At 36.9% G+C, this 23,686-nt stretch overlaps 1 protein-coding gene across 1 annotated transcript in view; it reads left to right on the forward strand.

The window, feature by feature from the left end:
- Window positions 1-23,686, forward strand: part of SH3RF3 (SH3 domain containing ring finger 3) — a 634,709-nt gene that overhangs the window by 525,184 nt on the left and 85,839 nt on the right. Inside the window, exon 8 of the mRNA XM_044670492.1 lies at window positions 11,165-11,499. Coding sequence (XP_044526427.1) covers window positions 11,165-11,499 — 335 coding nt within the window. The remainder of the gene's footprint in view (window positions 1-11,164; window positions 11,500-23,686) is intronic.

Consider the following 23,686-nt stretch of genomic DNA (forward strand, 5'->3'; position numbering starts at 1 on the left):
TCACCTGCTCCTCTTTCTTTCTAAATTAAGAATCTAAATTCTGCTAGGGCTCACAATTTTATAAGGTGTTATCACAATCCAGAACTCTGAATCATTTTTAAGGCATAAATCAACATTTCTCTTTGATTCCCCTTGAGCAGCAAGAACTATCAGTGCTCCAGCAAGTCCCAGAGAATTTGTGATCACATAATTAGATCTAGCAAGCTATTCCCAAACAGCTCTGTGCTAAGGAAAAGAGGCAGGATTCACAGATTGAGTAGGCTTTGTTTGTTTTGTGAAGTTATTTAACATCCCCAGCAAATGCTGTTAAGATTTATGAGCACATTATATATTCAAGGCATATTCGAGGGTTGAGAATATTGTTTTTATTGTGTATGTGTTTCTTTCATGTTGTTGAAACCATGAATGCCACAAATTCTGGTGGTACAAAATAATTACAGTGTGGTATGTAATTTTTCTTCTGGCACAACAATACAATAATGCTCAAATTTAAATTGCATAATGTTAGATTGAGTACTTAATATGAAATAACATCTGTTGTTAAGACCTGGGCTGTAACACTTGTGTCAGCCTGGAGTCAGGTTAAAACAGTTATTATCCTGGGGCTTATTTTCTTTCCCCCTTTTGTTTACTTTGGTTGAGTAAGAAGATTCTCAGAAATTTTCCCCATCTTGTACAATAAAAGGATTAACTTTTAGCAGGGCACTAGAGTGGATTTGATTCATTCAAATAGAAGATTACTGTAACTTTTGATGCTTTGAGATTCCTAATATCTTTAAGGAGCATCCCAGTGAGTATCAGGGAGGTGGATCAACATTTCTATAATCTCTATTCTTTAGTTCAAGAAACTGAGACCCTTAGTAGGGTAGGCCTAAAGGTATAAAGCTACCTTTCTTTTTCATTGGATTTAAGGAACAGAAATTACTGGAATCCTTTTGCTATGCATTGGGAATAAGAAGGAGAAAGGAGGTCCAATATAACATGTTACACAATATATGATAAAGGGACTCTGTTCTCACCATAAGTCCTTCTCAGCAATCAAATACTTAATAGAAAATATTGATAAACAATGAAACAAAATATAATTCCCTCTAAGAAGTATAATTTTTAAAAGGGGGTTGCAAGCAATTATACATGTAACCATATATTCTTATAATTTACTATTTTTAATAGAATTTTTTTATTTTTAGAAAAATTTTCCATGTGTTAACATGATTCATGTTTTTACTTTCCCCTTCACCCCCTCAAACTTCCCCCGCCCATAGCCAATGTGCATTTCCACTGGTTTTAACATGTGTCATCAATCAAGACTTATTTACATATTATTGATAGTTGCATTGGTATGGTCATTTTGAGTCTACATCCTCAATCATGTCCACATCAACCCAAATGTTCAAGCAATTGTTTTTCTTCTGTGTTTTCTCTCCTGTAGTTCTTCCTCTGAATGTGGGTAGCATTCTTTTCCATAAATCTCTCAGAATTGTCCTGGGTCATTACATTGCTGCTAGTACAGAAGTCCATTGCATTCGATTTTATCACAGTGTATCAGTCTCTGTGTTCAATGTTCTTCTGGCTCTGCTCCTTTCACTCTGCATCAATTCCTGGAGGTATTTCCAGTTCACATGGAATTCCTCCAGTTTATTATTCCCCAAAATTTGTTTTTTCCCTTCCAATCTTAATTGTATTAGAGTTATTTGCACAAAATCTTTCTAACTTAATATAATCAAAATTATCTTTTTTATTTTTTGCAATATCCTTTAGATTTTGTTTAGTCATAAATGCTTCCCTTATCCATAAAGTCTGACAGATAAACTTTTCCATGGTCCTCTAATTTATTTATGGTGTCACCCTTTTTTTATAGATCAAGTATCCATTTTGACTTTATCCTGGTGTATAGTGTGAGTCACCTGTCCATGCCTAGTCTCTGCCATATGGCTTTCTAGTTTTCCCAGAAGTTCTTTGTCAAATAGTGATTTCTTTTCCCAAAAGTGGGATATTTGGGTTTATCAAACATTAAATTGCTATAGACATTAACTTCTATGTGTGGATTACCTAATCTATCCTATTGGTCCACCACTCTATTTCTTAGCCAGTATCAGACTGTTTTGATGATTATCACTTTATAGTATAGTTTAAAATGTAGTACAGCCAGGCCTCCTTCCTTCATCTTTTTCCCCATTAATTCCCTTGATATGCTTAGCCTTTTGTTCTTTCAGATGAACTTCGTTTTTATATTTTCTAGCCCTGTGAAATAAATTTTAGGTATTTTGATTGGTATGGCACTGAATAAGTAAATTAATTTAGATAGGATTGTCATTTTCACTATATTGGCTCAGCCAATCTATGAGCAATTAGTGTTTTTCCAATTGTTTAGATCTGTTTTATTGATTTGAAGAGTGTTTTGTAATTGTGTTCATATAATTGCTGGGTTTGTTTTGGTAGGTGCACTCCCAGGTATTTTATATTGTCTAGAGTTATTTTGAATGGAATTTCCTTTTCTATTTCTTGCTATTGAATTTTGTTGATGGTAAATAAAAATGCTAATGATTTATTTTGTATCCTGTGACTTTGTGAAGTTGTTTATTATTTCTTGGTCTTTTGGTTGATCCTTTAGAATTCTTTAGGTATATATCGTATCATCTGCAAAGTGTCATAACTTTGTCTCTTCATTTCCTGCTCTAATTCCTTCAATTTCTTTTTTTGCTCTTATTGCTATAGTGTGCATTTCTCATACAATATCAAATGAAAGTGGTGATAATGAGCATCCTTTTTTATCCCCAATCTTATTGGGAAAGGTTTTAGTTTATCCTCATTATAGATAATGCTTGCTGATGGTTTGAGATAGTTGCCATTTCTCACTTTGAAGAAGGTTCCATTTTTTTCCATTATTTCCAAATGTTTTTATAAGAACACTGGGTGTTGTGTTTTTTTCAAATGCTTTTTCTACATCTATTGAATCTGTCAATTTAATCTGGTAAATTATGCTGATGGTTTTGATAATATTGAACTCTGAATTGGTCTCTGTATTTCTGGTATAAAACCCATCTGATCATAGTGTATGATTCTTGTGATACAATGTTGTAATTTCTTTGCTAGTATTTTATTTAAAATTTAAAATGTTTGCATCATAAAAAAATTTAAAAATTCGTTAGGGAGACTGATCTATAGATTTCTTTCTCTGTTTTATCTCTTCCTGGTTTAGATATCAATACCATATCTGTCTCATATAGAGTTTAGAAGGATTCCCTCTTCTCCTATTTTTCTAAAGAGTTTATATAGTATTGGAGTTAGATGTTCTTTGAATGTTTAGTAGAATTCACTTGTGAATCCATCTGGCCCTGAGGCCTTTTTCTTATGGAGTTCTTAAATGATTTGTTCAATTTCTTTTTCGGTGATGGGGTTAAATATGCTATTTCCTTTTTTGTTAATCTGACTAGTTTATATTCTTGTAAGTATTCAATTTCACTTAGATAATCAGAATTAATGACATATAATTGGGAAAAATAAATTCCAATAACTGTTTTAATTTCTTTTTCATTGACTGTGATTTCACTTTTTTTATTTTAATGCTGGAAATTTGGTTTTCTTCTTTCTTTTTTTTATACGAAGTTAACCAAAGGTTTATCCATTTTATTTCTTTTTCATAAAACCAATTTCTTGTCTTATTTATTAATTCAGCAGTTTTCTTACTTTCAATTTTATTAATCTCTCCCTTGATTTTCAGGATTTCCAATTTGTTGTTTAATTGAGGATTTGAAATTTGTTCTTTTTCTAGCTTTTTTTTTTGCTTCCATGACCAATTCATTGATTTGTTCTTTCTCTGTTTTATTGACATAAACATTTAGAGATATGAATTTCCTCCTAAGTACCATTTTGGTTATATCCCATAAATTTTGATATATTGCCTCTTTATTTTCATTTCCTTTAATGAAATGCTTTATTGTTTCTATGGTTTGTTCTTGAACACATTCATTCTTTAGGATGAGATTATTTAGTTTCCAATTAATTTGTAATCTTTCTGATGCCCTTTGTTGAGTATAATTTCCATTATATTGTAGTCTGGAAAGTATTCATTAATATTTCTGCTTTTCTACATTTAGATATCAGGGTTTTATGCCCTATTGTGGTCAATTTTTGTGAAGGTACAAGGTCATGCTTAGAAAAGGTATATTCCTTTCTATTCCCATTCAGTTTTCTCCAGAGATCTATCATATTCAACTTTTCTGAATTTCTATTTATATCCTTAACTTCTTTCTTGTTTATTTTTTATTGGATTTATCTACTTCTGAGAAGGGAGGATTGAGGTCCCTCACTAGTAATGTTTTACTCTCATTTTAACCCTGTAACACATGTAACTTTTCCCTTAGAAATCTGGATGCTTTGCCATTGGGTGAATACATGTTTAATATTGATATTGTTTCATTGTCTATGTTGCCTTTTTATCATGATGTATCTCATTTTATTAGAACAATTTTTACTTTTGCTTTATCTGAAACAATAATTCCCATCCTTGCTTTTTTTTTTTTTACTTTAGCTGAGGCATAGTAGATTCTGCTCTAGTGTCTTACTTCTATTCTCTGTGTGTCTCTCTGTATTAACTGTGTTTCTTATTTTATTTACGTCTTCTTTATTTTCCCCATACCCTTACTTCCTTGTAATATGATGTCCAGGACCTTTTTTTAATCCTGACTTTCAGATATTCCAATGAGTCTTAGATTATATCTCCTAGATCTATTTTCTAGGCCAGTCTTTTTTTCCAGTGAGATATTTTAGATTTTTTCCTATTTTTTCATTTTTAAAAATTTTGTCTTAATGTTTCTTGATGTCTTCTGGTTTCATTAGTTTCTATTTATCCAATCTAATTTTTAGGTAATTATTTTTTCCTTGAGTTTTTGTGTTTCCTTTTCCATTTGGTCAATTTTACTCTTTAAAGAGCTGTTTTCTTCAGTTTTTTTTTTTTTTGGTTGTTGTTTTGTTGGGGTTTTTTTCCCTGTATTTACATTTGGTCTATTCAATTCATTATGAAGTTGTTTTTCTCAGTGTATTTTTGTGCCCCCTTTTCCTTTTGGCCTATTCTAATTTTAAGGAAGTTGATTTCTTTAGTGAATTTTTCACAGTTGTTGAATTTTTCTGTCAATTCTCATTTTTTATTTTTTTTTCAAGTTCTTTCAAGAGTTCTTTTGGAGCCTGACATCCATTTACACTTCCCTTTGAGCCTTCACATGCTTCTTTTTTGTTATTGTTGTCCTCTTCTGAGTTCATATTTTGGTGTTCCCTGTCATTAAAGTAACTTTCTATGGTCAGAATTTTTTTGTTTATTTTTGTTTTTTGTCTTTGGCTTATTTTTCCAGTTACTTTTTCCCCCATTACCTTCTATCTGTTAAGGTACTTCTCTGTTCCTGGAATAAAGGGCACAATGCTTGCAGATACTCTTTAGTACTTAGGGTAGTTTCAACTGCCCTTATTTCTCACAGTATGTGGCCCTGCTGGCTTGCTGTGATGTGGTTTGCAGTACCAGTTTCCTCTCTGTTTTGTGAGCTGGGCTTGTCCCCATTCTGCTGCTTCCCTTCCTCTGCCAAGTCGCCTGAGCTCAGCAGACTCCCTGCTCTGGGCTCTGCCACCTCAGATACTCTTCTGGCATGTGGGAATGCTTAGTTTCCTGAGGTTTAGCTGGTCCTCCTCACTGTTCCCTTTTAGCCTCAGGGTTCTGCTTCACATGGAAATTACTAGGTTCCTACAGTTCTAGATCCATATCTCTGCTCCCTTCTAGCTTCAGGATTCCTCTGCCATGTGAGAGTTTGTAGGTTTCCTGCCTTTCATACCTGTGTAGAGTGGCTTGGGCTGGGTTCCTTCCCATTCTGCAACTTCATGGCCTCTGGTAGAGTCCCAGCATGTTGGGCTGCTCCAAGTTCTGCCAGTTCTTGCAGATGCTGTTCTGCCTGGGACTTTCTCTCCTTTAACCTCAGTAAGAAGTGTTCCTCCAGTTTTACTTTGTTTTAAGGTGATTCATTTCCTTTTTGTGTGTATGTGGAGGGATCAGGGGAGTGGAGTATCCTTTAATCTGCCATCTTAGCTTCCAGTATGCAACTCCCAAATTCTTCCTTAACAATTCTCCTGAGAAAGAAGTTGGGCCTGTTTTACAAATAAAAAACCTAAAGGATAATGGCTATAAGATTTGAGACAGTCACTGGCAGAATTAGTTCTAGGTTTCTGGACCTACAGCCCAGAACTGGTTTGCCTATTAGTCCAATCATACAAGAAGCTCTTGTTCAGCTAGGTGGCACAATAAATAACTCATCTTTCTGAGTTCAAATACATTCTCAGATACTTATTAGTTGTTAGACCCCAAGCAGATCAATTAAATTTCTTTGTTCTGTTCCTCATCTGTAAAATAAACTGGTGGAGGAAATGGCAAAACATTCCAGTATCTTTACCAAGAAAATCACAAATGGGGTCACAGAGTAAGACACAACTGAAATAATTCAACAAAAGCAGACCCAATGTAATTGGTTCAAGTCCTACCTCTGCCACTCATTACCTCTGGGACATTAAGCAAGTCAATTCTAACTGGACCTTAATTTCTTCATCTGTGAGATAAGGGTACTGAACTTAATGAACTCCTTTCTAGCTCCCAATTTGGAATACTATGATTCTGTAATTCCCTCCACCAACATTTACTAGCTGTATAAAATGTCCATGTCACTTAATCTCTTTCAATCTCAGTTTTCTCATCTATCGAGTGGAAATAATAATACTTATGCCTACTCTTTTTTTAATTGTTCTAATTTGCAATCATCTGATTATTGGATTTGGAACACTTTTTTTCAAGTGATATTTATGGATGTTTATTAATGTTTTTTCCCCCTTACAATGAACTCATTTTACCTTTTGATAGTTGTCATTATCAAAGGAGAGGGATGGCTCTTAGAAAGTAGTATCAAAAGAACAGCTAGGTATTTTAGTGGAAAGATGGCCAGGTGCAGAGTCAGGAAATCTTATATTCAAATCCAGCCTCAGTCACTTACTAGCCATGTGACCTTGAGCAAGTCACTTAACCCAATTTCCTAGCCCTTACTTCTCTTCTACCTTGGAACCAGTGCTTATAATTAATTTTCTAAGACGGAAGCTAAGTTTTTTAAGAAAGAGAAAGAGAGGAAAGGAAGGAAGAAACAAACAAACAAGTGTCAAATGTTCAGCCTCATTCAGAGGAGAGGTTTAAGTAATAGGCATGCAGAAGGAGAAGTAGAATGGCAAAATGAGGAGGTAGGGGAAACAAATATTATCTAGGTTAGTTCCAAATGCAGGCCTGTTCCCGATGGTGATGTTTGATAATCCTCAACCTGAAATCATGCCTGCTATAATATTAGAGAGTCATCTTATGTCCTCTCTAAGAGACCCTTCAACATATTTTATTTGTAAGGACACTTCAGTATTGATGTTTTCCCAAGTTTTCTGTTTTATGTTGGCCAATCCCAGGAACCAGGGTTTCAAAAGCAACTATCATATCCAAACATTTCAAAGATCTCTTAAGTCTGTTTCGACGCAATTAAGGAAAAAAATGTGTTTGAGTTCCTACTGGTATTTCTTAACCTCCAGATAACGTCCACTCAAAGTAATATTTTATTAATTTGGCTTGTAGTAGACAAATATAGTTCTGCTACTGAATGATTTTTTTTTTCTTAGTACCTGATGAGTACTTATTAAGATAGGTGAGGAGTGTGGCCATGCTGGCAACTCTTCTGTAATTGTTTTATATAATCACCAAAAGAAGAGTGAGCTCACCATCTGACTTCCTGACAATTTACCCTCCCCGACTATCATAACCTTACAATCGTTCCTGCTCATAAATTTTATTTCTGTTCTCTCAAAATTTAGTCTTGTTACCTGCCTACTTAATTGTAACATTTGAATTCTCAAGAGGCAATATTTCTTAATTTTTAAATTTGATAATCAGCCTTCAGGATAATCTAAACTAGCCAAAAGACTCTCTCCATAATATCAACAGACATCAAGGAGCTGGAACAGGACAAAAGAGTGAGGATGACAAAAGGGAAAGGCAAAAAAGACCAGGGTCAAATGAGAACAGCTAGGTAAGAGAGGGCAAGTTCCTGTAGTGTAGCCCAATATATTTCTCTTATGATGTCACCACTCAGTACCTCCCCAGGACATTTGTGATTGGAAAACTGTCACTGAAAAGGTGGACTTAGAGACGTCAATGCCTCTCTCATTACTTCATCACAGGAAGACATGATTCTTAAGGACACCAAGAAGCCCCTTCTTCCCTACTGTATGTCTGGGCCAACATGGCTGCCTAGAACATGGTGACTAGAGCTTACTGATTTAATTTAATCTTTCAAATGAGTTAAGCAGCTGTTTGGCCCTGCCCTTAATCCTGTTATCCTCAACAAAAGGGAGCACCCAATTCCGTTTCCTAGACTAGGGGAAGAAACTATTTGTAGCTTAGAATCAGATTGCTTTTCAAGGAGGATTCTAAAGAGAAAATTATTTCACAAAAAAAATCCCAATTTAATATTAATTTTCCACCCTCTACCTTACCCATAGAACATAAGAGAAGAGCTCTCTCTTGCTTTCTGAGTGGCCTCTAGTCATTCTTGATCCTAGGATGGAAGATTCTGTTCTTGGTGGCTAGATAACTTTCCATATGTAGTTGGCATGTTTTATATCCCACAATTGAGTCTATAAGAGATCTTATGCAGCTAATGATGGAAAATCTAGAGAAATCATAGACTATAAAGTGCTCAAAAGGATCTTAGTAGTCATTTGTACAATCCAAGATTTCTTTTTTTTTTTTAATTTTACCTTCTGTTTTGAAACTGGTGCTAAAAAAAAAATGTTGCCAAGATTAGAAGGGGAAACTGATAAAAGACAACCTCTCAGATAGAGGTCTCATATCTAAAAATCTAATGGAGAGAACCTTGTCAAATTTATAAGAACAAAAGCCATCCTCCAATTGATAAATGGGCAAAAGATATGAACAGATAATTTTCAGATGAAGAAATCAAAACCATATCAAAGTATATGTAAAAATGATCTAAAACTACTCACTAGAGAAATACAAACTAAAATAACTCTGAGATATCACCACTCATCAAACTGGCTAAAATGGTAAAAGGGCAAAATGAAAATTGTTCGATGGGATATGGAAAAAACAGAGACATTTATAGACTATTGGTGAAGCTGTGAACTGGTCCAACCATATTGGAGAACAATTTGGAATTATATCCAGAGATTTTTAAAATCGTGTGTATCTTTAGACCCAGCAGTACCATTGCTGGATATGTGTTCCAAAATATTTATAGTAGCTTTCTTTGTGGTGGTAAAGGACTGAAAATTGAGGAGATGCCCATCAATTGGGGAATGGTAAACAAATTGTGATATATAAGAAACAATGAGAGGGTTAATTTTAATAAAACTTGAAAAGAACTATATGGGATAATGAACAGTGAAATAAGTAGACCCAAAAGAACATCACACACAGTTACAGTTTTAATACTTGAAGAATAAATTGTGAATGTTACCTCCAGAGAATGAACTGAAAGGTGAAAACATGAAAGATATAATTTGTATGAACGTGTCAGTCTCCTGGATGATGCCTTCTGTGATGCTGGAGAACTTGTGAATAATTTTTTTAAAAGAATGATATTAAATATTGGTGCCAAGGCAGAAGAGTGTATTGGGGATATGCAATTGAAGTTCAATGTCTTGCCCAGGGTCACACAGCTAGGAAGTGTCTGAGGCCAGATTTTAACCCAGGACCTCCTGTGTCCAGGTCTGGCTCTCTCTACTGAGACAGCTAGCTGCTCACAATCTATGAATTCCTAACCTGGCATCAGTGAACTTGTTTTCTTAATATTTTGGTGACTACATTTCAACCTAGTTAGTGCCCTTTGTCACTCTATATGTTTTATTTTATGTATTTAAAATTCTTCAAAGGGGTCCATAGACTTCAATAGACTGCCAACAGGAATCTATAACACACAAAAAGGTTAAGAACCCCAATGTAATCCAACTTGTCCTAGGATACAGAATTCATGCCAAACCAATTAGTGCCAAAGAGAGGAAATGAACTCATGTCTTCTGACTCTTCATCCAGAGATCTTTCCATTTTGCCACATTGCCTCCCAACTGTGTTCAAGAATTCCTATTAGTTCTGCAATTCAATTCAACAAGTATTTATTAAGGATCTACTATGTGTGTGGCATAAGGCAAGTAAGCAGAGTTCCTCTCATTGCATGATGAGCAGAAGTGGGATTATGAACTATTCTTGAAGACAGAAAAATCCCAGAATTGCCTTTTGGTCTCTTCTACAGTAGTTTTGGCCTTTCCCCCATAATTTAACACATAATTAATTCTGTTGTATGATTTATTGTTTCTTGTTTTATAAGTTAATCTTGTCATCCAAATAGATCATAAGCTCCACGAGGCAGGGATACTATTTGTCACAGCTGGTATCCTGAATCTCTATAAACACTTCCTGGATGATGCCTTCTGTGATGCTAGAGAACTTGTGAATAAATTCTATTTTTTTAAAAAGAATAATACTAAATATTGGTGCCAAGGCAGAAGAGTGGATTAGGGATATGCAATTGAAGTTCAATGTCTTGCTCAGGGTCACACAGCCAGGAAGTGTAGACACTTCTTGGTTACTTGATATGACCAGGTGAAAAGAGTAGGAGTTTCCATGATGAAGAATGCAAAAATTGGGAGGCTAATGATTAGGTCATCATACTTCTATTCTTGTTTCTGAATCAGATACAGAGACCCAGAGTGCTGGTCAGTGACCCCCAGAAATGTATTGATTATAAATCTGCATATCACTAGCCATGCAGATGCTGCTCACAAAATATTTTATGTGATGAGACAATAATCTTCTGTCTGTTATGCAGTTTGCATGGTGGGTAACGTTAATGTGTGACAGAGTTATTTGAAGATGATAAGTTCAGGGTGGCTCCATTCTTCAGAGCAGGGACTACTGGCTTGTCTTAATCATCTCAATATTTAGCACAACACCTTGTATGCTAAGTACTTGAGAAATGCTTTTTTACTCATTCATTAATTTTTTAAATAGTAATATTACATTGGGTTGAAAATTTCAAACTAATTTTTCATCTGTTTCTTTCTCTCCAACACCTTTGGCATTCAGCTGCCCATCCTTCTGCTCAGCCTCAAGACCGTCCCACTGCGACAGTGTCACCTCTACGTACCCAAAGCTCTCCATCCCGCCTGCCAGCTACAGGGATCAGGCCGCACACCATTGTATCTCCACAGCACCTCCACCAATCCCCAATTCAAGTCGTTTCAGGAGCCCAGTGCCCCAGGCCTGTCATTCCTCTCACATCAGCAGCATCGGCCATCACGCCTCCCAATGTCAGCGCAGCCAACCTGAATGGAGACATGGGCGGTGGACCCATTGGTGGCTTGATGACTTCCAGCCCCACCAACACGGCTTGCAAAACAGAGGAGAAAAAGAATGAAAAGGTAATCAGTTCTCTGCATCTAATGCCTCATCTCTCCAGGAAACATAGCTCTGGAGCATTAAGACCTAAAGTACAATGTACAAGAGAGAATAAGGGTTGTTCTGAAGTTACTTTCTGTTCCCAGCAAAAACTCGGGTACACTGCACAAACACAGACCTGGTTGGAAAGAAAATTGGTTGGTGTTTGCAATAAAGTAGATAAATTCTTCCAGGTAGCAAAAAGGGAAGCTAAAAGGAACATCAAATCCTTCTTTAGCAATTCTCCTGAGAAGAAATTTGGTCCTATTTTACAGATAGGAAACCTGAAGCAGAAGAGCTACAAGATTTGAGGTAGTCACAGGCAAAGTTAGTTTTAGGTTTTTGGACCCACAGCCCAGAGCTGGTTTGCCTATGTGCCTAACCATACCAGTACCTCTGGGTCAACTAGGTGGCATAGTAGATAGAATGCCAGCTTGGAATCAGGAAGACTCAACTTTGTGAGTTCAAATTTGGTCACAGACGTTTACTAGCTGTGTGACCCTGGGCAAGTCTCTTAACCTTTTTTGCCTCTGTTTTCTCATCTATACAATGAGCTAGAAAAGGAAATGGCAAATCACTACAATATCTTTGCCAAGAAAATGCCCAAAGGAGTCACAAAGAGTCAGACACCATTGAAACAACTGAACAACAGCTCAAGTAGCTCTTGGGATTTTTTTTTAAATAAAGATGAATATCTTCCAACTAATATACTTGACAGATAATAGAGTTCCAAGATCTAAAAAGACATCCCCACCCCCGACAAGTTAGACCAATTTTCTCATGAAAGCATATCATTCACAGTGTTTCTAGGGAGCAGAATACTGTTTCTGCCTCCCCCATCTCTTTGAGTGATCCTAGGAAACTGTTTAACCTAAAGGGATTTCAGTTTCCTTCTCTGTAATATAGAGGATTCCAATGATCTATAAGGTTTAAACTCTAAAGCTATGGTACTGTGATCCCATAGCCTGGCACAGTGCTTTGCACACAACTGGTCCCTAATGTTTGTTGAATTGGATTAAAATACCAGTTTAGAATGAATTTAGATTAATTCAGGGTTTGGACAACCCTGAATATAGTTGTTATTCAAAGCAGTGATCTAACTTCTTCATATTTCAACAAGAAAAAAATCTTTTGGTGTTAATATCAGAGAGAAAAATGAATCTGGCCCACTGTGACAATTTTATGTTCCTATAGACCCTGTGTTTTACATTGGCATATCAAAAAATCTGGTAGTTTTAATTTATTTTTTTCTTCAGAATAACTTTCAAAAAGAGAGATCTTATGACTGAAAAAAGAAGGGAAAACATTTCGTTTCCCTTGATGACTCCAGGGCGCCACTCAGATCACCAAGATCTAACAGCTCCAAATCCCCCAAAGGATACATTTACAATTCTTCCGCATTTCTACTAGATTTTTAAAAATTATACCTATGCCAGTGCATGGATGTGTGAATAAATGAAGGGGCAGCATATAGATGGAGAGTTTGAAATGATAGTGAGTTGTACAGATGGTTTAGCCCCAAAATACTAATTTTGCCCCCATATTATCTGGATAATTCAGTAGAAAACAGCCTGTTTGGACCTGAATTATGTGGATGATAATGGATTTGAAAATCTGGATTCTGGCTTCCTTAGTTTTCCCCTAATTGAATAAAAGTCCTATTCTTTTAAAATTATGAGAATGTTGGTCATAACCCACCAGCTTCTCTTGGGAACTTGATAGAGAAACTCTGCTTGGGCAGTGTAACATCTTATAACAGAGCCTGTATATAGAGATGGGGAAGTACTTTCTGCCAAGTCTCTAGAGACACCTCGAGGAGAGTGAACATTCCTTCACAGCAATGTACTATGGGTAAGATGTTCTCTCTATACCTCTACCTACTGGAAGTCTTCAAAGGCATTTTCTTTGCTCCCTCCTTCATGAAGCATTACTTCTTTTCTCCCTGGTCTACATTTATAACACTTTCCATTGTGATTATAACTACTTTGAACCTACATTTCAGAGCTAGATCTTGAAGAAAGTACTCAAAAATCAAGTTTACCTCTCAAGCCACAGGTCAGTGGCCTTCAAAAAGTAATCCAAGAGCCTTACCTTACTTTTTATTTACTTTTTTCAATTTACCAAAAGCTATTTTTCTCCCACTTATCTCACCAACCCCCCTCCCTAACTGAGGCAAAAAAAGATAGGAAAACAAAAAACCCTTGTAACAAATATTCATAGCTAAGAAAAACAAATTCCTACCCTTGCCAAGTCCAAAAATATCTATGTTTCATTCTGTAGAGTCTCTCACTGTTCAAGAGGCAGATAACATGTTTTATCATCATTGTCCTGGAATCATGATTGGTCATTGCCCTGATCAGAGTTCTTAAGTCCTTCAAAGTTACTTGTCTTTAAAATATTGTTATTATTGCAGAAATTGTTTTCCTACTTCTGCTCTCTTCACTGCATCTGTTTTTGTATGTCTTCTCAGCTTTCTCTGAAACCGCCTCCTTCAAAATTTCTTACAACACAGTAGTATTCCATTATATTCATTTAGCATGATTTGTCTCTAATACCCTTAATTTCCAATTCTTTTTTTAAACCCTTACTTCCATCTTAGAATCAATAATATGGATTGGTTCCAAGGCAGAAGAGAGGTAAAGGCTAGGCAGTGGGGGAACTAAGTGGCATGCCCAGACATACAACTAGGAAGTGTCAGAAGCCAGTTTCAAATCCAGGAACTCCTGTCTCCAGGTCTGGCTTTTTATCCACAGACGCATCTTGCTGCCCCCCCAGTTTCCAATTCTTTCCCATTTATTGGAGTTTTTAATAATCATTTATCATTTTTTATAGCCCAGTGATATTCCACTATATTTTTATACTATAATATTTTCAGGCAGTCCCCAGTTGTTGTACATTCCCTCATTTTCTTGTGGTGGTAAAACTACTCAAAACATTTTCGTATGTATGGGATCTTTTCCACATCATTTAATATCTGTAGGTCTCAGTTTTCTCAGCTCTAAAGTGGGAGATGGGATTAAGTAAACTGTGAGGTTCCTTCCATTCCATGTAATAATACTGAAATACTTCTGGTGTATATATGTGGGGAGCTGGATATACTCTAAATCTGTAAGCCTAAAAACTTTTTACTACCTTAAATTTCATATATCCCTAGTATTGCTTGCATATAATAGGACAATTCAGTTAATTAGTATTCTTCACTAATAGCTGTGCAGAAAGAATGTGTAAGGCTTGGGTTTTGCCACTACTAAATCATTTTTCCCTTCAGAAGCCAAAGCCCAGGGCCATGGATCCAAACTAAGATGATAACTTGGGCACCATAAGGCCAACACAGCCTGCAGGCACTTGACTTTAATAGTTACTGCCCATAATTTTTTTTTCCTCACATCTGTTCATCTGAAGCTTTGATGATTTGCAGTTGAAAAATCAGCTTAACTTTTAATCCATTCATTTCTACCTAGTAGTAGTTTGCAAGAGATGTGGCCAAACCTTATAAATCAGCAGTGATGGTGGATAGATGTTAGAACATGGTCTTGGTTTCCTACTTGACTGTCTAGCCCTGAAGTGTCTGTGCCTCATGGGCTATCTCAGTGGCCTTTAGGGCTGGTGAGAAGGAGCGTAACAAGCCAGACTTGTAAATGGCGGAGGTGTTTAGCAGTTCTGTAAACGTTTCCATTTCTTTCAGAAAATTGCATTGCCATGGTTCAGTGAAACAGAGAGGGCTGGCTTAAATATGACTCATTGCTGCAGTCTGTGATTGATCCATTGTAGATTCAAGTTCTCAGGAATCAACATTGGAAGTGATATTTCAATGTCTGTGCCCTCCTAAGTGTGTTGCTAATGAAAACCAGGGCTAGGGCTGCTTTCAACATTCTCAGCCTGTTAGACACTTAACAAATATTTTGCTTTCACCCAGGGTTTACACTCTGCTCACAGTTCTCATACATCAGCAGTGAGGGTTTCGTCCAATAGACGCCATAGCCCTGTGCCTTTTGATTAAATTTGGCTTGGAAGGAAATCACAACCCATATTTGAAAAACAAGAGAGTGGCCAACTTAGCATCCTCCATCCCAGGCAGGATTCGCTACATTTGCAAGTTCCCTGGGATGTCCCTCAGTGACTGATGTGCCTAACACAAAAACTGGCCTGGTACCCACCCAAGCTGTGGTTTCGGAACGTGCCCTGTACGCGCAGAGTGAGAAGCTTATTCTTTCCTCCTTCACGCTCAATTAAAATTATTATGAGATTATGCGAGCATTCAGAAGCCACAGAATTAGACATCATCTAAACTCCCGAGAGAAAGCGACAGAAGATCCTTCTCCATTTGCCGTGAATGTCTGCCATTCGCATTCTTGAATCTAAAACAGTAACTTTTAGTCTTAACGATAAGTATCCCACTTTTCCTTTGGTATTTTTTCTCTTCTAAGCTGCTCAGTCAGATCACTTGGTTTCTCCTCATTTATAAAAAGATGCAAAACATTCTACTTGTTCCTCGAAACTTGAGCATAGTAGCCAATCAATACTTTTGTATACAGCTATATGTATATCCAGCTCCCCACATATACACCCCAGAAATGTTTCAACATTTTTACTGTTCATGTAATTTTTATAAGGATGTTAGCTAAGTTGTAGAAGGTCTTTTAGGTCATTTCAAAAATATTTTCTCCTTCAATGTGATAGGGAGGATTTTACTAACAACTGAGAGGAAGAGTGGGGGGAAACGCTCTCTCACAATGGTAAAAGTGGAAAAAAAAAAAAAAACAACTTTCACAGTGTTATCTCTTGCTATGGAAGATAACAAAACTTGGACTCCCCAAACCTGAGTTTGAATCTCATTTCTCATGTTTGGAGTCTATGTGACCTTGGACAAGTCAATTAATCTCCCTGGGCCTCAGTTTCTTCATCGGCGAAATGAAGAGTTTGGACCTTCCAACTCTGATCCCTGGGATTCTTAAACAAAGCTATGCCATCAATTTAGCATGTATTTCAGTCCAAACCTGACTTTAGATTCCACGTCTGGTTATGGAATAAGAGAATATTTCTTAACAAGAGGATATTTGGCAGTAATCTCCAGGTCTGTGAAATTATTGAGCTTTCCTTAGGAAAAAAAAAAACCAATAAGCTCTCCCTGCTTCATCCTCTCTCCATTGTGGCCCAAATTTTGCAGCACTGTGTATTTGGGTAGTACAGAACTTGGCTGTAATTTGATGCAGTCACATTCAAAAGTGTAAGAGAAAAGAAGCCATGATTAATGGGCCTTCCAGGCACCTTGGGAGAAGGAAGAGCGGTCATTTTTTTTTTTCCTCAGAAGATAGGGAGATTTATACAGTGATATCCCTGGGGCATAGAGAAGAAAATAGACTCCAAACTCTGCTCACATTGCATTTCATTCTTATCATGGAAATGGCTGGGAGAATGCCATTCTTCCCTTTCTACATGAATGGTGATAGGGGCCATGTTCATTCTGTTGTCAGACTGCACTTCAGGCCTTGCTCCAAGCAGCCTCACAAATTAAGCCTGGCTGGGTCTAGTGTGGGATGGAAGACCTCAAGGGAAGGGTCAGGTGCTGACAGGATTTGGGATACTTTTTGGAGGTTGAGCTCTGAACTAGAGTATCCTTCCTGCCCTGGGGCCCTGATGGTTTCAGTTGGACAGTGAATTCCTTCATTCGCAGACTCTCAGTCAGAAGGGTCCTCAGAGACCATCTCATCCATCCTGTACCCAAGAGGCAATACCCTCTGAAAGAACTTGGACAAGGAATCATTTAGCCTCCACTGGAAATCCAAAGTAACTTACTTGTTCTACAGGCAGCCCATCCTCCTCTGAGGAAGCCCTAATTGTCAAACCATTTTCCACACATCAAGCCCAAACCCATCACTCTGCATCTTCTCCCCCGTGTTCCTTGTTTTACCCTCTGGAGAGAAATATAATTCATCTTATGACTTTTCACATATTAGCCCTTCAAGTACTTGAAGACAGCTCTAACACTCCTCACTCCTCTAGCTTTTCTCTTGTCTAGAATGAACTTCCTTAGTGGTTCATTCTTTCAGCCTATGTCATACTCACCTTCCCAGTCAGTTCACTTCTGGGAATGTCAAACTCCTTGTTAGTGTCCTTCTAAAATGTAGTATTTAGAATTCTGCATGATATTGTGGCTTCCCAAGTTCTGGCCACTACACTTCTCAAAGCAGCCCATGACAGCGTTACATTTTAGACTACTCTGTTGCACAATTCTTTCATTTATATCATGAAATGTTGCTCTCCAATGTTTTAGAAAGTGTTTTCTAGAACCAGTTAAGTAGCTCAATGGATAGATTAATGGACCTGGAGTCAGGAAGATATTAGTTCTAAACTAGCCTCACTTCTGAGCTGTGTGACCCTGGGCAAATCTCTTAAACTCTCATATTCCTCATCTGTAAAGCAGAAATAATAATTGCCCCTTCTTCCCAGGGTTGTTGTGGGGATTGAATAATATAATATTTGTAAAGCATTTTATAAACTTAAAGAGTGGGATGTATGTGCTCACTATTACTGTTGATGTTGTTAAAAGTTGCTTCCCACCCATGGTATTTGGGATGCCCCAACTGAAAAGCAATCTGTGTCATGCCCTTTAAGTCATGGTTCATGTTGTAGTTGATGATAGCATCATTCAGGGCAATCCCAGATCAACTTGGCAATGGCAGCCCAATTCTATACCCTCTGGAAGTTCTGCTGGGGTGCAGCGGGGTGCATAGCAATGAGCCTTGGAAACCACTCTGCTCCGAAGCCTAATCAAAAAACCCCCTCCTGAAAGCTCCAAAACAGAAGGATCAATATCTCCTTTTGAATCAGATCATATTTGAGCACCCATGAACGTAACACTATATTCATTGTCTCCCACACTTACGTTAAGAACATGAAAGTATTCTTTGATAGATGTAATAGCACTGGTAACATTGCTAACTCTTTCATTACTAACATCAAGTGAAGCACAGATCAGGAATATTATGTTCATCAATAGTCCTTGCTTCAGTGGATGGAGAGTCAGGCTTAGTGATGAGAGATCCTGGGTTCAAATGTGGCCTCAGACACTTTCTATCTGTTTGACCCTCATCAAGTCACTTAACCCCCATTGCTTAGCCCTCACTGCTCTTCTGCCTGGGAAGCAATACCCATTATTGATTTTAAGATGGAAGATAAGGGTTTAAAAAATAGTCTTTGATAGATGCAATAACAGAGTTAACATCGTTAACCCTTTGGTTACTAACATCAAAAGAAGCATAAATCAGGACAATTATATTCATTAATAGTGCTTGCCATTGCCATAGAATAAAACACAGAACAGAATCCAATTGGAAGATTCCCTGTTGATGCCAAAATTCCCCCAGATATTGTGGGTGACATTGTGATGGATGAATCAAACTTCTAAATATATAACTTCCTTATTGAGATCCATTATTACTCAAAAGAGTTTAGCCTAATTCTCAACACTGGAAAAACCAAGTGGATGAAGAATCTATCTTATCCAGATTATAATACAGTGAGATGATGGGCAATTCATTGAGCTAGTGTCCATCAAGATACATGTATATTTATGCATATGTTTATGTATATGTGTGTGGTTTAAAATATACATACATACACACACATTTTTAAACTTTAATAGCTTGGAATTGAGAGCTAAGGCTTTGGGAACAACCTATATACACCCATACAAGCATGCATGTATATTGGGTATAAGTACATATATGTGTATGAATATATGTATGCATATATACTTACATATTGAGTGTGAGTATATGTGTATATATATGTATGTATATATGTATCTAGTGTTTTATAGGCATGATAGATGGAAAAAGAATTGGACCAAGACTTGGATAGGAAGAATAGGGAGAGCTAGACTGCATTTAAGAAATTTCAAAAAATAATCATACTGCACAGAGAGAACAAAAGGAAATTTAGTACCACAGCTAAACTGGACGTCATAAAAACTAGTGAATTTATTACATACTTTAAAAAGATGTATAGAATAGAGATTAATGGTTTGATAAAAAAAAATCCTTTTGTTGTTCTTTACACATAGAAATGTTCACCAGCAAAATTTTTTAAAGATGAGAATCAGAGAAAAATTCAACAAGAATTTGTCCAGCACTTTCGGGGACCCCAAACTCTTCCTTAAAATATAAACCTATTTTTAGTTCCATTATTCTTCCATAGATGCATTAAAGCAGTGGATCATAGAATTCCTCCATCTCTGAGGAATCAAAGTTACAGATCACCCAAAGGGGAATAGAAATATTTTCTGTACAGTGAATATAACAAGACAGTAACATATTACTAACAATGAATTGTGTGCAAAAGGCAGCATAAAAGATAACAAACTAAGAGATTTTTGACTGGGAAAGGAGGCTTGCCATTCATATGTCATGAGTGAAGGACAATAGATAGGCAGGCTATGGGCAGTATTGGCACCCTTGTAAGACAGAAGCCAAGAAAACTTCCCTCCTCTAAGCATACAGATTAGGTTCTCAATAAAAGACTTATAGGAGGATGTAGAAAAAGAATCACCCAAGATGAAAAGGCAGGTTTGGGTTTGGATCTCTACCACTGAAAAAAGTCCCTGCAGCAATGAGATCATAGCTCCATCAAAGTACTAAAATATTCAACTATGTGAAAAAAAAATCATGTTAACAGAGAAAAGAAACTATTCTATATCATTTCAAATCCTATCTTGGTTAATATGGGAGGTATTTCATACCATAAAGGTTTTCAATAGAAGAAGGAAAAAATATATATTCCCCCTTCTTCACTACTAATTCATAACTTGATTATCCCCTAAGACTCTAATATTACTTAGAGAGAATCAGATGGCACAGTGGAGAGAGTGCGGAGAATTAGGTTCTAGTTAGAAAGACCTGAGTTCAAATGCAGCCTCAGTTACTTGCTAGCTGTGTGACCCTGAGTAAGTTACTTAACCTCTTTTTGTCTCTTTCCTATAAAAAAGGGCTAAATGATAACATCTTTCTCCCAGAATTGTAAAGATCAAATGAGATACTATTTATAAAGCACTTCATAAATCTTAATGTTCTACATAAATGCTCGTTATTGTTGTTGTGAGTTATTATTATTACCTGTTCCATAAAGACTTCCTTGATTCAGCCTGAAATGACCTCCGTCTCCTCTGTGCTCCAAAAGTAATTACTGTATGTAAAAGTCATTTGATAATCAGCCTTTTGTACTACATTGTGAAATCCATTGTGGCCTCCATCCAATATTCAGTCAACAAATATTTATTAAATGACAAGAACATTCAATGTATTCTGCTACACGATATATAGGATTGAACAAATATAAATAAGACAAGGTAGCTGCCATCTCGGAAATTTATGATGTAGTAGGAATGGTTAGGTATATAGGCAGAAAATGCTATTACAAAAGAGACTATGATGGATGCTTTAAGGGAAATTTCACATTCTTGTAAGGTCAAAGTAGTTGAGTCATCATTTCTGGATGGGGACATTCAAGGGAAAGATTCACAGAGGATGTAGCTTAGTCCTTAAGAAAATTGGTATGTGGAAATGTCAGGGAAGAGTATTCCACGCCCTAGGAAAAAAGCTGTAGAAAAAGGATAGAGGAAGAGAACATGACACCTGCTCAGGAAACAATGAGTAGTTCCTTTTGGTTGTGCTTTAAGAATGTCTTTCATGGCGAGGAATGAGAATAATGCAAGATAAAGTTTCAGGAAAAGGTTATGTTTGGAAAGAAATCAGGGTTGGAGGTAAGGATCAATGAATGAGTTGGCTACTTAGAGGTGATTACTAAAGTTTTGAGAAAAGGTAAGATCATTGAGGAAATTATTATAAAAATTCTTAACTTTGTATTGTAGACCCCTTTGGAAATCTGGTAAAGCCTTTGGAAATCTCCTCAGAATGAGGTTTTAAAATAATTTGTTTTATTATTATTAAATGCTATTGTTTTAAATTGTTTTGTTTTTTATTTCCAAATAACTAAAGGAAATGCTGAAATTCATTTAGAGGTTAAAGGAAGTGATATAATTTTTTCTATTCAAGTCCATAAATCCCCTGAAATCAATCCATAGACATTGTCACCAGATTAAGAACTTCTGTGGGAAAGGGAGGAAGTAAAGCCAAAAACAAAACACTGTGGGGGATTAGGAAGTGAAATTGAAACCATCAAAAGACAAAATGGAGGAGAATAACTGAGAAAATTTGCTATTATGGAAACCCAAAAGAATTTGAAGTATGAAACAAAGGTGAGGCTGGGCAACGGTGTCATTGAGTACAGAGATGTCAAGGAAAATAACTAAAAAAAGGACATTGGATTTAGAAGTCAGGAAGTCAACGACGAGGTTGAGGAAAGCAGTTTTAGGAGTGTGAGCAATATAAGAGTTAGACTTTAAGAAGCTGAGGAGTCACTGGAAAAAAAAGGCTACAAGTATCCACTACTTATCGAAAGATGTTACTAGTAAGAAAAGAAGAAGAGAGAACAGAGGTAGATTGAGGTGAAAGGGAAAGTGTAGGATTGAGGTTTTGCTTTTTTTTTTTAGGATATAAGTTGATTTGTATACAAAGGGAGAAGAAATTCCTAGAAACAGAAATAGTAAAGATGTTTCAAAGGAGAGAAAAAAGGATTGATGGAGTGAGGTTCTGAAGTAAAAAGCACAGGATAGGGTCAAATATGACCTAAGTAATTGCCAAGCTCTGTTATCTTGACCAAGTCATTTAACCCCCATTGCCTAGCCCTTACCACTCTTCTGCTTTGGAACCAATACACAATATTGATTATAAGATGTAAACTAAAGATACTATTTTTTAAAACAGGGTAAATGGCAATGGTAGCTAGCCTTTGCCAGAGAGAGGGCCCTTTCTTACTTAGAAAAAGGAAGAAGAAGATGAATAAGAATTCATTTCCCTCAAAGATTATCAATTAAGAATCAGCCTTAATAATTTTTATAAAAGTATATTTATTAAGGTACTATGGTAAGAACAATTGATTTAAAAAAATTCCTCCAGAAGTCTGTGACACATAATTCATATAGAGTCTAGAAAAGGAGAGCATATGTGTCAGTAGGATGACTCACAGTTTCTACCTACTAAAAGCCCTTTTCTCCCATTCGTGGGCTGCTCAGGAAGTTCCCTTTAGGCATAGTATACTTTCTTTGCTGGATTCCTTTACAAAGTTGTCAATCTATGTCCAATCTGTCCTTGGCTTCCAATATAGATACTGATGTCACCTGATTTGGGAATTTTGCTAGAACATTTGTTAGATAAGAGATCCAACATCCTTTGGACCCATCAGAATTAACAAAATAATCCTCAAGTACCAAGGAAATGGTGTGTAAGGAAGAGTTCTAACTGTAATGGAGGGTTACCAGGGATGTTAACTATTACTACTTGTGGGTTCACACTGGGGTGAGAGAGACAGGAATGACAGATGAACAGGACCCAACAAGGTAGGGAGACCAAGTTTAACTACTGGAGGTTACAGTTACTGGAAATGGCAGTTAGGCTCCAACAGTCACTCAGCCCACCTAGGCAAGGGCCTATGGAACCAGGAGGCAAAAGGCAAAGGTTTATGACAGCTTTTAATCAGGGACTACAAGATAGAGGATGGGAATTGGTATTCTACACTTACAAGCTAAGGGCAAACCACAGGGTCAGGGGAAGGACTTGACTACACTAAACTAAGACCTAGGTATAACAGGGCCCAGGGATTGACAGTATAGGAGTGAATATCCTCACAGCAGTAGTGTTCAGCCTCACTTCAGTGATGTTTCTGCTCCTCCCGGACCACCAGCTGTACTCTTCCAGGTGGGTAGATTCTGGGAGCTGACCCAACCCAAGTTGACCTGCAACTGAGGTTGGGATTTAGCAATCTCTACCAAAATCTCCCACAAGGAGGTGACGGTCTTTCCACAGGATCACTGGTAAATCTGGTGTCTCCTAGTTGTCAGTTGCTGCTTGCCCCAACCACCATGGAGTCTCTCTCAGTGAGCAAGAAGCACACTTCCTGCTTCTTCATTCCATCTTGGAATTCTCCAGCCCTTCCTGCTAGGGTCCAACACTAATACTAAATTAATAACTAAATAATCCTCACAACATAACCAAGGCTGAAGATGAGGTCTTTTCTTTTTCCCTAAGGAGTTCTTTCTCAAGAGTTTTGCTGGAA

This window comes from Gracilinanus agilis, chromosome 3 (genome assembly GCF_016433145.1).
Source record: "Gracilinanus agilis isolate LMUSP501 chromosome 3, AgileGrace, whole genome shotgun sequence".
NCBI lineage: Eukaryota > Metazoa > Chordata > Mammalia > Didelphimorphia > Didelphidae > Gracilinanus > Gracilinanus agilis.